This window comes from Sturnus vulgaris, chromosome Z (genome assembly GCF_052056855.1).
Source record: "Sturnus vulgaris isolate bStuVul1 chromosome Z, bStuVul1.hap1, whole genome shotgun sequence".
Taxonomy (NCBI): Eukaryota; Metazoa; Chordata; class Aves; order Passeriformes; family Sturnidae; genus Sturnus; species Sturnus vulgaris.
Window position 1 is genome coordinate 26,864,060 of NC_142283.1, and position 11,412 is coordinate 26,875,471.

Consider the following 11,412-nt stretch of genomic DNA (forward strand, 5'->3'; position numbering starts at 1 on the left):
TAAGACACTGAGATAACATGATATGTTTGTCACCTAACCAGTATGAAAGTAGAACACTGATGATACCAACAGAGAATAATAAAATACTGAGCTGTGTTTCATTTCTGTTCCCATCTTTATGCCTAGCATCCTGCTTTAAACAGAGGTGCAGAGCCAACACTGTGTTCCTGGATGTTTTGTATGTGTTAATTAAGTGCTCAGGTGATCCTTTAATGGATTAAGACACTTTGCCTCTGAAACAATGCCTTTAATTACCACGCAGTCCCTCCTCATGAGAATTATGATTCCTGTGGCTACTTGCCAATAGAGTAATCTGTGTGCACCATGAGCATGCCCCACATGCATTCTTTAACTCCTGTTCTCCTTTTCCTCAGATCGAGCCTGGTTAATAGAGCCAAGGAAGGTCCAGAAGCTTCAGGAAAAGATTTACTTTGCACTTCAACATGTTATTCAGAAGAACCACCTCGACGAGGAGACATTGACAAAGGTAAATTCTTTAAACAAAATGTCAAGCAATCCTCAAGGGTGACTCTTCTCTTTCCACAGCCATTCCTGTATTTATTGCCACATTAATGTAAGCTAAAAGAAATGCACTATATGCCTGCCATAAGTAGAAGATAGGCTTCTTTGACTCTTCTGACTGTTGCCTCTTAATCCTTTTTTTGTTCAATTTGCCAATAATTTTAGTTCATACCCTGTAAAGAATGCAACTGCCTTTAAAAAGTGCTTGTTGAGGCTGTTCCTTTTTAAATGCATTTTGGGCCCTTGGCTAAAACTTTGGGGGCAGCTCTTTCTAGGCTCTTAGAGAAAGAACAATGTCTAGACCTGTGGATGGGTTTTGATGGAGCTTGGAGTATCACCTTCAGTAACTCAGCAAGACACTAACATGGTTAATTTTGGAAAGTGTAATTTATACAGAGTATGCTTCCACCTTCTTCCTTTTTTTTTGTTTCAATGTCTTACAGTTAATAGCCAAGATACCAACAATTACTGCACTTTGCAACTTGCACGGAGAGAAACTGCAGGTATTTAAGCAATCTCATCCAGACATAGTGAACACACTGTTTCCTCCATTGTACAAGGAGCTTTTCAATCCAGACTCAACCACTGGCTGCAAGTGAAGGGGATAATAGAATTTTCACGTAGTCATGGAATGCATCACTAGTAAGACAAAAAGAAATGTTTTCATGAAGAAATTATAAAAAATGTCACTACTGCAACACTAGGAATGTCCTGCACTTAATAGAATTATTTTTCACCGCTACAGTTTGAAGAATGTAAATATGCAACTCTGAGTGGGGATGTCGTTTTTCTCTTTTGTTTACTTTTTTGTTTGTTTGTTTTTGAACTGACAATGAATATACAAATATAGGACACTGGGTGTTACCTTTTTTTTAAATTTCCTTTTATTGGGGGATGTTTTGGGAGACAACTGTTCCTAGAATTTTATTGTAGATATACATGATAATAGAGCAGTACTTTGCAGTATTACACTTGCTGTTTATTGTTCAAATATAATTTAAGAAAATTCCACTTATTAGACTGCCTAGTTCTATGTTTTTAGATAGTTTAATGCATGTGGAAATTTGTAGCTGTCTTGGAAATTATGGTGCATATATGGAAGACACACACACTCACATATATATGTACATATATATGTATGTATGTATGTATATATGTATGTATGCATTATATGCATACATGCTGTAACTTAAGATGACATGGCTACATTTAAAGGATGTTCAACCCAGCTGTCATATATTTCTTACTTAAATTTGCTTTGCCAGAGTTAAATTGTCAGCTGCCAATGTGTAATGACAGGATCACTTCTGAGATATGTGTAATGTAGTGCATGTGTGCTGTGTGTAAATCAAACATCAGGAATGTATCAATGGTGCAAAAGCCTTGTCTGGATGGTTTTAGTGAAAAGAGAAATAGGATTGGGGTTTGTTTTTTATTTTCTCACTGTTACAGGGATAGAACATATAAAAGTGAACATAGTAGGACCTGATCTCAGTAAAGTATCTGAAACATGGAGTAAAAATGTAGACAATCTCATATGTACATTTTTCTGATTTCACACATGATTTTGTTTTATATATACTTCTTTGAAAAGTAACTTCAAGTCTTGGTTTGTTTTTTGCTGAACCCATTAGAAAGATAGGTAACAAGCTCAGTGAAAACCATAGCAAGTGTAAAATGTATCTCTGAAGAGGAAGGAAAGGAGGGAAGGAAGAGGAAAGTCAAAAGTGAGTGAAGTCCGTGGTTACAAAGGACAGTATAATTGTCATCATCTAGACGGGCTTGATGGTTTCCATTACACTCATACATCTGTGTGTGTTTTAAACACATGCATATATGTATGTATATATCTGTATATATAACTGTGTATATATATATATGCATATATAGGATTTATTTTGGATGCATTTCAGGAGTGGAGCAAAGGATTGGAGCTTTCTTTTTATCTATCTCTGAATTGACTATACGTGCATTTGCTTGCAAAACCAAAGGCAAACACAGAGCAGAGTGGAAGGCTGCCGTGGACTTAATCTTGTGGATTAATTAAGTTTAATCAGCAGTCATTATTAATGTATCTGCATTCTCCCAGTAGTACTAAACACAGATATTTTAGCTATGAAAGAGGGATTCAGTTTCTGCTACATCTCTCTTTACCCCCACTTTTACTCATTGTGAACTTTTTCAGAGACGTCTCCTCCTGGGATGCTAGCAGAGGGCATAGAGCAGAAATAAGAAGAAGCAGGCAGGGGAGAAGAAAGGAAGTGAAGGCAGGATCACAAGCAGATGCATTTATTTCAAACCACGCAGAAGCCAGTGCAATCTGAGGCAAGGCAAGGGGAAGCACAAAGGACCTGCTCATTGTCCAGGCTCTTGGAGGGGCAGTGTCACAGGGAGCCCGCAGGGCCCTAGGGTGGGTGAAGAAAATCGGTCTGTTTTGGTGATAACTTAATGCCTTGTGCAGTTCTGGTCTCAAGCTTCTCTTTTCTGCATGAGCAGAAAATTCACAGGCTATTTCAAGTACTTTGTGGAGCTCTCCCTTGCCTTCCATCAGTCAGTTTGCAAGTTTACATATGTATTTTGTGGCAGAATCGAGTCTAGAGAATATCACAATTTCTTTGTTATGTTTTAGCAATGCAAGAACAGGTACAAAAGTAGTTACAAGCTCTCAGCTAATAAATGTTTCTGTGCAGGTCCATTACAACTTAGAAAAAAGAAAAAAATTCGTCCAGCAAATTTAGTTGTGAGAATTTTGTTGCAAATGTGCCATACTCTTCAAAATTGCTTAATCCTATAGAACAGCAGTTGTTAAATTAATGTTACCTTTTTTTACTCCAAATTCAAAGGACATTTCTCTGGTGATTACCTTAAAATGTCTTTAGTTAGCATAATAAAGCATTGGTCTTGATGCTTCTTTATACTGTAACACTGATATTCCTTTATAAGGTGATTTACCTGTTTGCAGCCCTTCTTGATCCCAAATTTCAAGTATGTGTATATCAAAACTCAATGTCTACATACTATTTGTGTAGATTTCTCGTGGAAAAATTGAGTCGTACTGAACTCCAGAAGTGCTCAGTTTTAATTGCAGGGGATTCATGTTTTCCTTGATTTCCCAACACAACAACACACACATACTGATTGAAATATTTTATATATTCCTTTTCAGTATATCAAAAGTCTATATTTAGCCAACCCATAGAAATATAGAATAAGTAATCAATACTACTGTTCATAGTACTGCATAATAACAAGGTTTGTCCTCAAATAGTCCTTCACAATTGTGTGTTACATCTTGAAAATGTTGTTTTCTTCTCAAATAAACTAATTGCTCCTTGAGATTTTTTAATTGCTTCCCAGGCAAGATAACTAAATGGAGGTCACCAGTAAAAATCGTTATCTGCAGGGCCTTTAATCCTTAAAGAACTATTCTTATATCACTACAATGCCATGACCTTTCCAATCAATAATGATTATGATCACATTTTATAGATGTGGAAATGAAAGAAAAAAGGTTAAGTGGCTTGTCAGAGATCACAAAGATAGAAATATCCAGTTTAGAAATAAAAGTGGGTTCTTAGCTTTTGTCCTGAAACTTCTAATACTCTGGCATACGAGATCTTCATTGTCATTGATAGGCAACAACCTCTACCAAGAATTTCGTATATTGCCAAACAAATTTTTGTTACTATTAGTACAGGATTTGAGCAAATAGCATTGTTGTTTATTTGGAAAATTAAAATTTATTTACAAGCATTATTTGTTTATGGAACTGTGCTGTGGTAACTGCAGTTAGATTTTACTTAATTTTCTGTCATTTGTGCTTGGCCACATAGGTATAGTACCTCTTTTACCCTTCACTGACTGTGTGGAACAACACATAATGATCACAGCCACAGGCTGGATTTTTGTGATTGGTTTTACCAGCAGAGTCAGCAAACTTACACTCAAAAGTTCAAACTCTTGATATTGGACTTCACATATTCAAGTTATCCATGGACTTTTAAGGATGGAATAGCATGAATTTTATTAAATAAATTAATAATTCACAATATTAGTTCTTCATTTTAGTTTGTTCTGGCCTTCAGTAGTCCACAGTAGAACCTGAAGCTTTTCAAGTAAGTGTCTAAAACTAAAATTTGTCACATCTTCTTTCTGTAGTAACTGGATGTGTTTGTTAATATTTTTAGTGACAAGGTTTTCAAATGACACATTTTTTAATGATTGATTAACCTGGGACCTGTAAAAAAAAAAGGATATTTAAAGCATATATTTAAAACACGTATTGAATCTACTACTTCTAGCATTGCTCTCAAGTAATTCAACCATATTATGCTAAATTACTCTTGGCATTGAGGAAGCAGATGTACAGTGTTCATTATACTCCCACAAAGACTTTATTTTCCTGTAAATATGACTCTTGCCTGCTATTTTTATAAAGAATTAATTCCAAGATTCGTATTTCCTTCTAATGGAAATTGATAGAAGAGAAACATGGTAATAGAAGACACCTGAGTTGAGAAAATTTGTTTCCAAAAGCAACATATGGTTTTTGATTGGCTTGTGATAGATAGAATTAAGGAATTGATTCTGCAAGTTGTCAGATGCTTAGCTCTAACTAGAGTCACTAAAAATTGAGGCATTTCAGCAAAGAAGGTGCTCAACCCATCACAAGGTTGGAGGCCCTTGGCGTTAAGAGGTCCCTCTTGAGCTTTGTTGAGCAGAAGGTAGATGTTACTCTCATAAATGCTTTGACTTCGTGCTCCACGCTGTTCACTTCAGCATAGTTTCACGGGGGTCAGTTTATCCTCCTGTTGCACCTTGGGCACCAATGCTTTTTCCATACCAGTGCCAGATTATGGTGCTGAGGTGCAGCAGCCACCAGAGCTGCCCATGAAGATGAGCTCTGTTATGCCATTTTCTTTGTTCAGTTTCACAGTGGCAGTTTGCACGGGGGTGTGTTTCCCTTTGGGACAGTTTGCAAGATTTCTGATGTAGCGGCTTCTACACATAGGAGGTGAAGTGTGCTAGCCTCTTGGCCTCCCAGCACCAGACTGTACGAGTTTCTCTGAGATTACAGAAGTCTCACAAATTGGTCGGGCAGCTTAGTTAGAGATGTGCAGCTGATGGCTCCTTTCCCTGTTGACTTTTCCACCCCTCTGAATCTGTGCTTCAAATGTCATTTGAAAGACGTTCAGGCTCCCCTAGTCCTCCTCCCTCCTGACTCTGCATTGATTGTGCTGTTTCCAGACGAGCTAACGTCCAGCCTGGAAGATGGTTCCTATTTTCAGTTATTGTTTTTGAACATCCCAGGAATATAACACATAAGATCAAACTGAAACGTGGAAGTTTTTATTTTGTCCAATGTCTAAGGATGTATGAAATGGAACCCTGGGACTGAACAGCTTGCTTTTCCCTGGCCATAAAATTGTAGTGTACATCTACCAGCCTGTCCCAGCACCTCCTGCCTCCACTCCAGAAAATAAATCCTATCTCTGACATCCATTAGGAACAGTGTGCTGGAGGCCCTGTCCTCTTCTTTACTCATTAAATTTCACGCTTCGTAAATGACAATCACTGCTTGATGCAAACATTGCACTCTATGCCACTCAGGGATGTTTCATTACTAAAAATAACACTATAAATATAACAGTGATAATTCAGAAGAAAATGTTAGAGGCTTTGAAGGGCGTGGGTTGAGCTGCCCAGGTGAACATGACCCAGACAAGGCTTTCAAGCCTATGATTAAAAGTAACATTGGTATAAACTGAATTCACTGTCAGCATTTTCTCAGCTTGATCTGTCAGAACTTTGCCTTTTGTTTCATAGTCAGCAGAGTCCTACTGACCCATCAGCTCATGATGTTAAGGTCCTTTTGGGAACAAAATACAAGCAGACTTTGTATGAATTACTGAATTTAGACAACTGGCAAAGTCTCAAAGTACTCAGTTTATATACCATTAATGTGAGGTCTTATTCAGACTTGTTGCAGGCATGTAAGAGGAAAGGTTAAGACATGGAATAAGCGATAGTATATCAGCAATGGCAAGAGTACTGAGCTAGGACATGGAGAAGTGACTTTGAAGAACAAGTAGACATGAGCAAGTGGCTAACAGCTACCATTTTCTCTCAGGGATACACAAAATCATAGCTAGCCCACGACTCTGTAGCAGTACTTCTCCATGGGTATAATTAATCCTTTTCTCACATCTAAGTACCCACTGAAAAGTAACCACTTCCTAGAGTTTTGAAATGTGCTTATCCCTAGCTTTACACTACAGATTTTCTATCATTACAAGACCACACACAGAAGGATAAATTGTGGTGGATTTTATTGCCAGTCATTAAGTTATTTCCATGTCTTCAACCAAGAGGTTTTCCTCAGCTCTGAATATGGTCATTGCTCTTGTTATCACAGTGAGTATGTGGGTTTTTGACTCCCTCCATCCTCTGAAATCCCTCCAACTAAAAGACTAATGGACAACTTCAGGAGGTGGAGAGGCCAGCAGCCCTATGTATCAGGATTTTCATCATCGTATTCCTTGCCAACCATCCCATTGCAATTTTTATTTTAATCCTTCAGATGGCTAGGAGCCATGTCCAAGTAACTGAAGTTCTTGTTAGCATGATAACTTCCCATTGAAAAGTTCAGTCTCATGGTCAGAGAACCTTGCCTCTCTTTCCTTTTCTGTTTACTCCTCACTCCTAGTGAATGGGGCTGGGAGTGGTAAATGATTCATCTTTGTTCTTTCTCAGTTGATCTGTACTTGCAGCCTGCAAGGGAGGCTCCACCCAGATGGTAGGAAGCAAGCTCCTTCCTCCTCTTCCTTCATGCTCTCGCTTAGCTGTGTTGTCCCTGCATGCATTATCCCTGCATGTGTTGTCCCTGCATGGCTGTATGACGATGAGCCCAACATCCCACTAAGTTATCACCCCAGAAGTTGTTTGCAGCTCTAAAAGCCACTAGTGTATGCAGTCTGAGGACAAGAGTCATTGTGAAAATGAGAGACCGAAAACGTCCACAGTGGTAGCTCACAGATCAGTACGTCTCCTAAAAAGGCAGGCTGGATATCCAGTGGCAGCTCTGTCCTCCAAATGACCCTTGCATTGCATTTCTGTTGAGAGGATGAGGCATTGAACTCTGGGAAAGGAGTATTTCCTGGATGTTACTGCAGGCAGCGAGGGTAATACTGCTCACAGTGAGTTCAGTAACATGATGTACTACATTTGCAAAATTTCATCATCCTCACGATTCAAGCACAGCACATAGGGAAAGTGAAAGAAAACAGCATTGGATATATAGCAGCAATAAGTAAATTGTAAGTGTTTCTTTGTAACTGTACTTGCAGAAATTGTTTGCTTTGCACGTGGTCTTTTGTACAATAACATAAAGAAAAAATTCAACTAATGTAGATATCACAGTGATTTTGCATATTTTTTTGATTTGTTGGATATAGCTGCTAATTTATGAATTAAGATACTGCTGTTGAGAAAATTTTTTGTGCTTCAAGAAAATGCTGAGGTCCTTGTTTATGACTATATATTGACAGCAGTAAAGTATGTTCAATATAAGACTCTGTCTGGAGAGAATTTTTAAAAATGGCTCCTAGTTTTCAATATTAGGAAAACATTGGCCCCTTAATTTGGGCAACAGGAATGCAGATGCATTGAAACACAAGCAGAAGCAGATGGGTAACCACCAAGAAAAGGAAAGAACAGGCTTTACCTTGACAACTGCTTAGGATAAAACCAGCTTATTTAAAAAAAAAAAAAACTTAAAAAAAAGCACTTATACTTGTCTTGATTAGACACACAGCTTAATAAGTCAAAGTAACTACATTAGGCTGTTGACTTTGGGGATTCAGATTCAGATGCACTACATTTGTGGTTTTTTTAATGTGTCACTTCAATGTCAGAATCAGGCAAAAAAGGTGTTTTGTTGTTAGTAAAAAAAGCTAATAATCATTTAACCCTACGGAGTGTGGACCACACATTCTCGTGCAGTATATGGGGATTTATTTGTGCACTTATTTTTAAGAAGCCACTGAGTAGCATAGCCAGTGAACTAGCCATGATAGTTTTTGCCTCTTGTGTGACTGTCATGTGACCTCTAGTACACTTTGGGGAGCGGCTCTGTGATTGTACTTGTGGCGACAAATGAAGTACAACTGAACTCTAAGCTGTTATCAACACTCAGCTAAATCGAATACATTGGTTATTTTGAGATTTATTCTAATTGCTATGAGATAATTCCCATGTTAAACTAATTACTTCAGTTGTAATGAATGGACGATATAAAGAATATAGGAATCATAATAGCAACAAAATCCCTTATTTTACAGCTGCACTCTCTGCCTCATTTGATTAACACTAAAGAAGTTACTTAAAAATTAAACAAACAAAACAAGAAGAAAGAAACCTGAGTATGTATTGTAGAAATGTAGAAGACAAATAAAATATTTTTTCATATGTAATTACTTTTAATATATTCTTGTGGAAGGTCCAATACTATGTATGCTGTCTCTGTAATTTTTGCTGTAAATAACTTGGGACAGTGAATACACTGATTTTTTCTATGTCTCTGTTTAAACATAAGACTTTGTAATGGTTTGGTTTTTTTTAAAAAAGGAAAAACATCAAAGAGTAAATTATGTACTTGCTTCCTGTAAGTGTAATGTACTCTTCAGTTTTTATGGAAACTGATTGTAACAGATAAAGCCTTTTGACCAGCCGTTGATATTTAGTGTATGCTTCTGTTCATAATCGGGAAAAAAATGTGGGATTATCAGTGAAATGTGATCCCAGCAAGTCTGTAAAATGAGTACTGTAATAGTTCCTGTGGACTGCATTTGACTGATTTGAAGAAAAGTTGTTCAAGCAAATGATGCTTCCTTATAGCATATGGCTTTTATGAAATCTTTCTGACATGACTTATATTAATAGAAACATTTCTCTCTTTCCAATGAGCAAAATATTTTTGTATGCCTTTAATTTCTTATTCAAATTTGAGGTCGGGTCACTCATTAGTTGTAATCTGAAGCCATAACTGATCTTCACCAAATGCACATTTTAAAGATCATAATGGAAAAAAGAAACTATGTCCAGTCTATCAACAGCTGCAATGTAATACAGGCAGGAGCATAAATAATGAGCAAAGTATTTAGATGCTTTTCTGGCATCCAAATGTGATTTTAATGGCTAGTATTTTGTGATTACCAATTTATAAAAAAATAAAAACATAAGTAAGATAGATATTTAGATTTAAATGAAGCTTTCTAATATTTTTGAAATATCCCTGAAAATGCTTTTAGGATTATGAGAAGAAATGATTTTTCATATACTTCCCACTTTCAAATATCTAATGTTTTTATCCTATTTCCAGTTCATTTTGTTAGAGTGAAATGAGATGTAAAGACCCAGGATCCAAGCCCTGAGCTATTTGGTGCTTGGCTGTAGTTACATTGTTGTAAATTAATTTAATTAGAATTTTAGGAGTGTGTTGTTTTTTATTTGGTAAGCATGTTTACCACTGTTGGTAACACACATGAGTTGCATTGCCTGTCAAGAAGTATGATAATAATCTAATAAAATAATAAGTAACACTCAAAATTAATCACTCTCAAAAGACAAATAAAAGTTCCTTTCTAAAATCACATGCCTCATAGAGTCAACAGTGATTTTTTTTTTAATAAGCTTAGTTCTGTAATAACTGTGATGTATCTTAACTGGCTTGTAGACACAAAGAGCAGAACCGCAAATGAATCATGTTAGACTGGGTAAAAATCTAGCTCCATTGAAACCAGCAGCAAACTCTTCGCTGATTTCAACAGTGCCAGGAGTTCATAGAGAATTTTTACAATTCTCTTCTGATCTTTCTCCCTCGTTTAATATAATTGACCTAATTTATGTGTATGTGAGTAAAAAGACAGCCTGATTCATTTAGAAAGTTACCATTGAGGGTTTTGAGGATTTTTTTATCATGAATCTTGTAGGACCAGCATCCTTGTCAAATGAAAAGATTCTATATTACTTTAGAATGTATTAGATCTTTGTCTTATTTTATTACCTGTAAATTATTAGTTAAACACTGTTAGCATTTCATAATAATGCATCCATGATTTTTGAATGTTTTCTGTAAATGACAATCAATGTTGGAGTTCATTTCTTTAATGCAAAAATTAAAAAAAAATATATAAGAAAATAAATTCTGTTGTAGGTTTTGGTTCGGGCTTTTCTTTTTCCTGTCCCTTTAAATTAGCTGTATCTGTCAGGAAAAAGCACAGTGTATGCATTTTCAAACGAGAAAATATTCCTTACCATCATGTTTCCCTACCCACAGCAGGGGAGTTTTAACTAGATCAACTTTGAGATCTCCTTCCAGCCATACCCATTCTAAAGTTCTATGATCAGGTGCCTGTACTTAATTTCAGGGGATTTAGTAACCAATAGAATTAAGTATGCAGCATAATGCAACATCAACTGATGAGAACAGTGGCATTGTTTTACATTTTTAGTTACAGCTGTAAGTTTGAATATGGACATTGCTATACTTACTAATTTATTTCTCTGTTTATTTGGAGGAAAGCTTCAGCTAGTACAAAAGCAAAACAACATAGAAACAATTGTGTGACAGCAAACTGTACAGTAGTGTAACAGAAGGTTACTTTATTTAAAAGAAGACACTGTATTTAAAATGGTAAATATGTCAAATATTTTTTAAGTCTGCGTATGTTTAGCTGACAAGGCTGTAAGCAGTACCTTTTAATTATACTAACTTTAAATTTTTAGGACCCTAAATTTAAATCAGAAGTAAATTTAAAAACAACAATATCAAAACATCAAACTATTAGGCACATGTTTATTAGTGTACTGATCTCAGCAGGCTTGATGCAG

General features: G+C 36.3%; 1 protein-coding gene across 1 annotated transcript in view; it reads left to right on the forward strand.

Annotated features, from left to right (window-relative positions):
* RORB (RAR related orphan receptor B) overlaps positions 1-10,741 on the forward strand; it is a 134,861-nt gene extending 124,120 nt beyond the window's left edge. The window contains exons 9-10 of the mRNA XM_014886312.2: positions 375-487; positions 966-10,741. Of these exons, the coding sequence (XP_014741798.1) occupies positions 375-487; positions 966-1,121 (269 nt within the window). The 3' untranslated portion in view covers positions 1,122-10,741. The remainder of the gene's footprint in view (positions 1-374; positions 488-965) is intronic.
* The last annotated feature ends 671 nt before the right edge of the window (positions 10,742-11,412 follow it).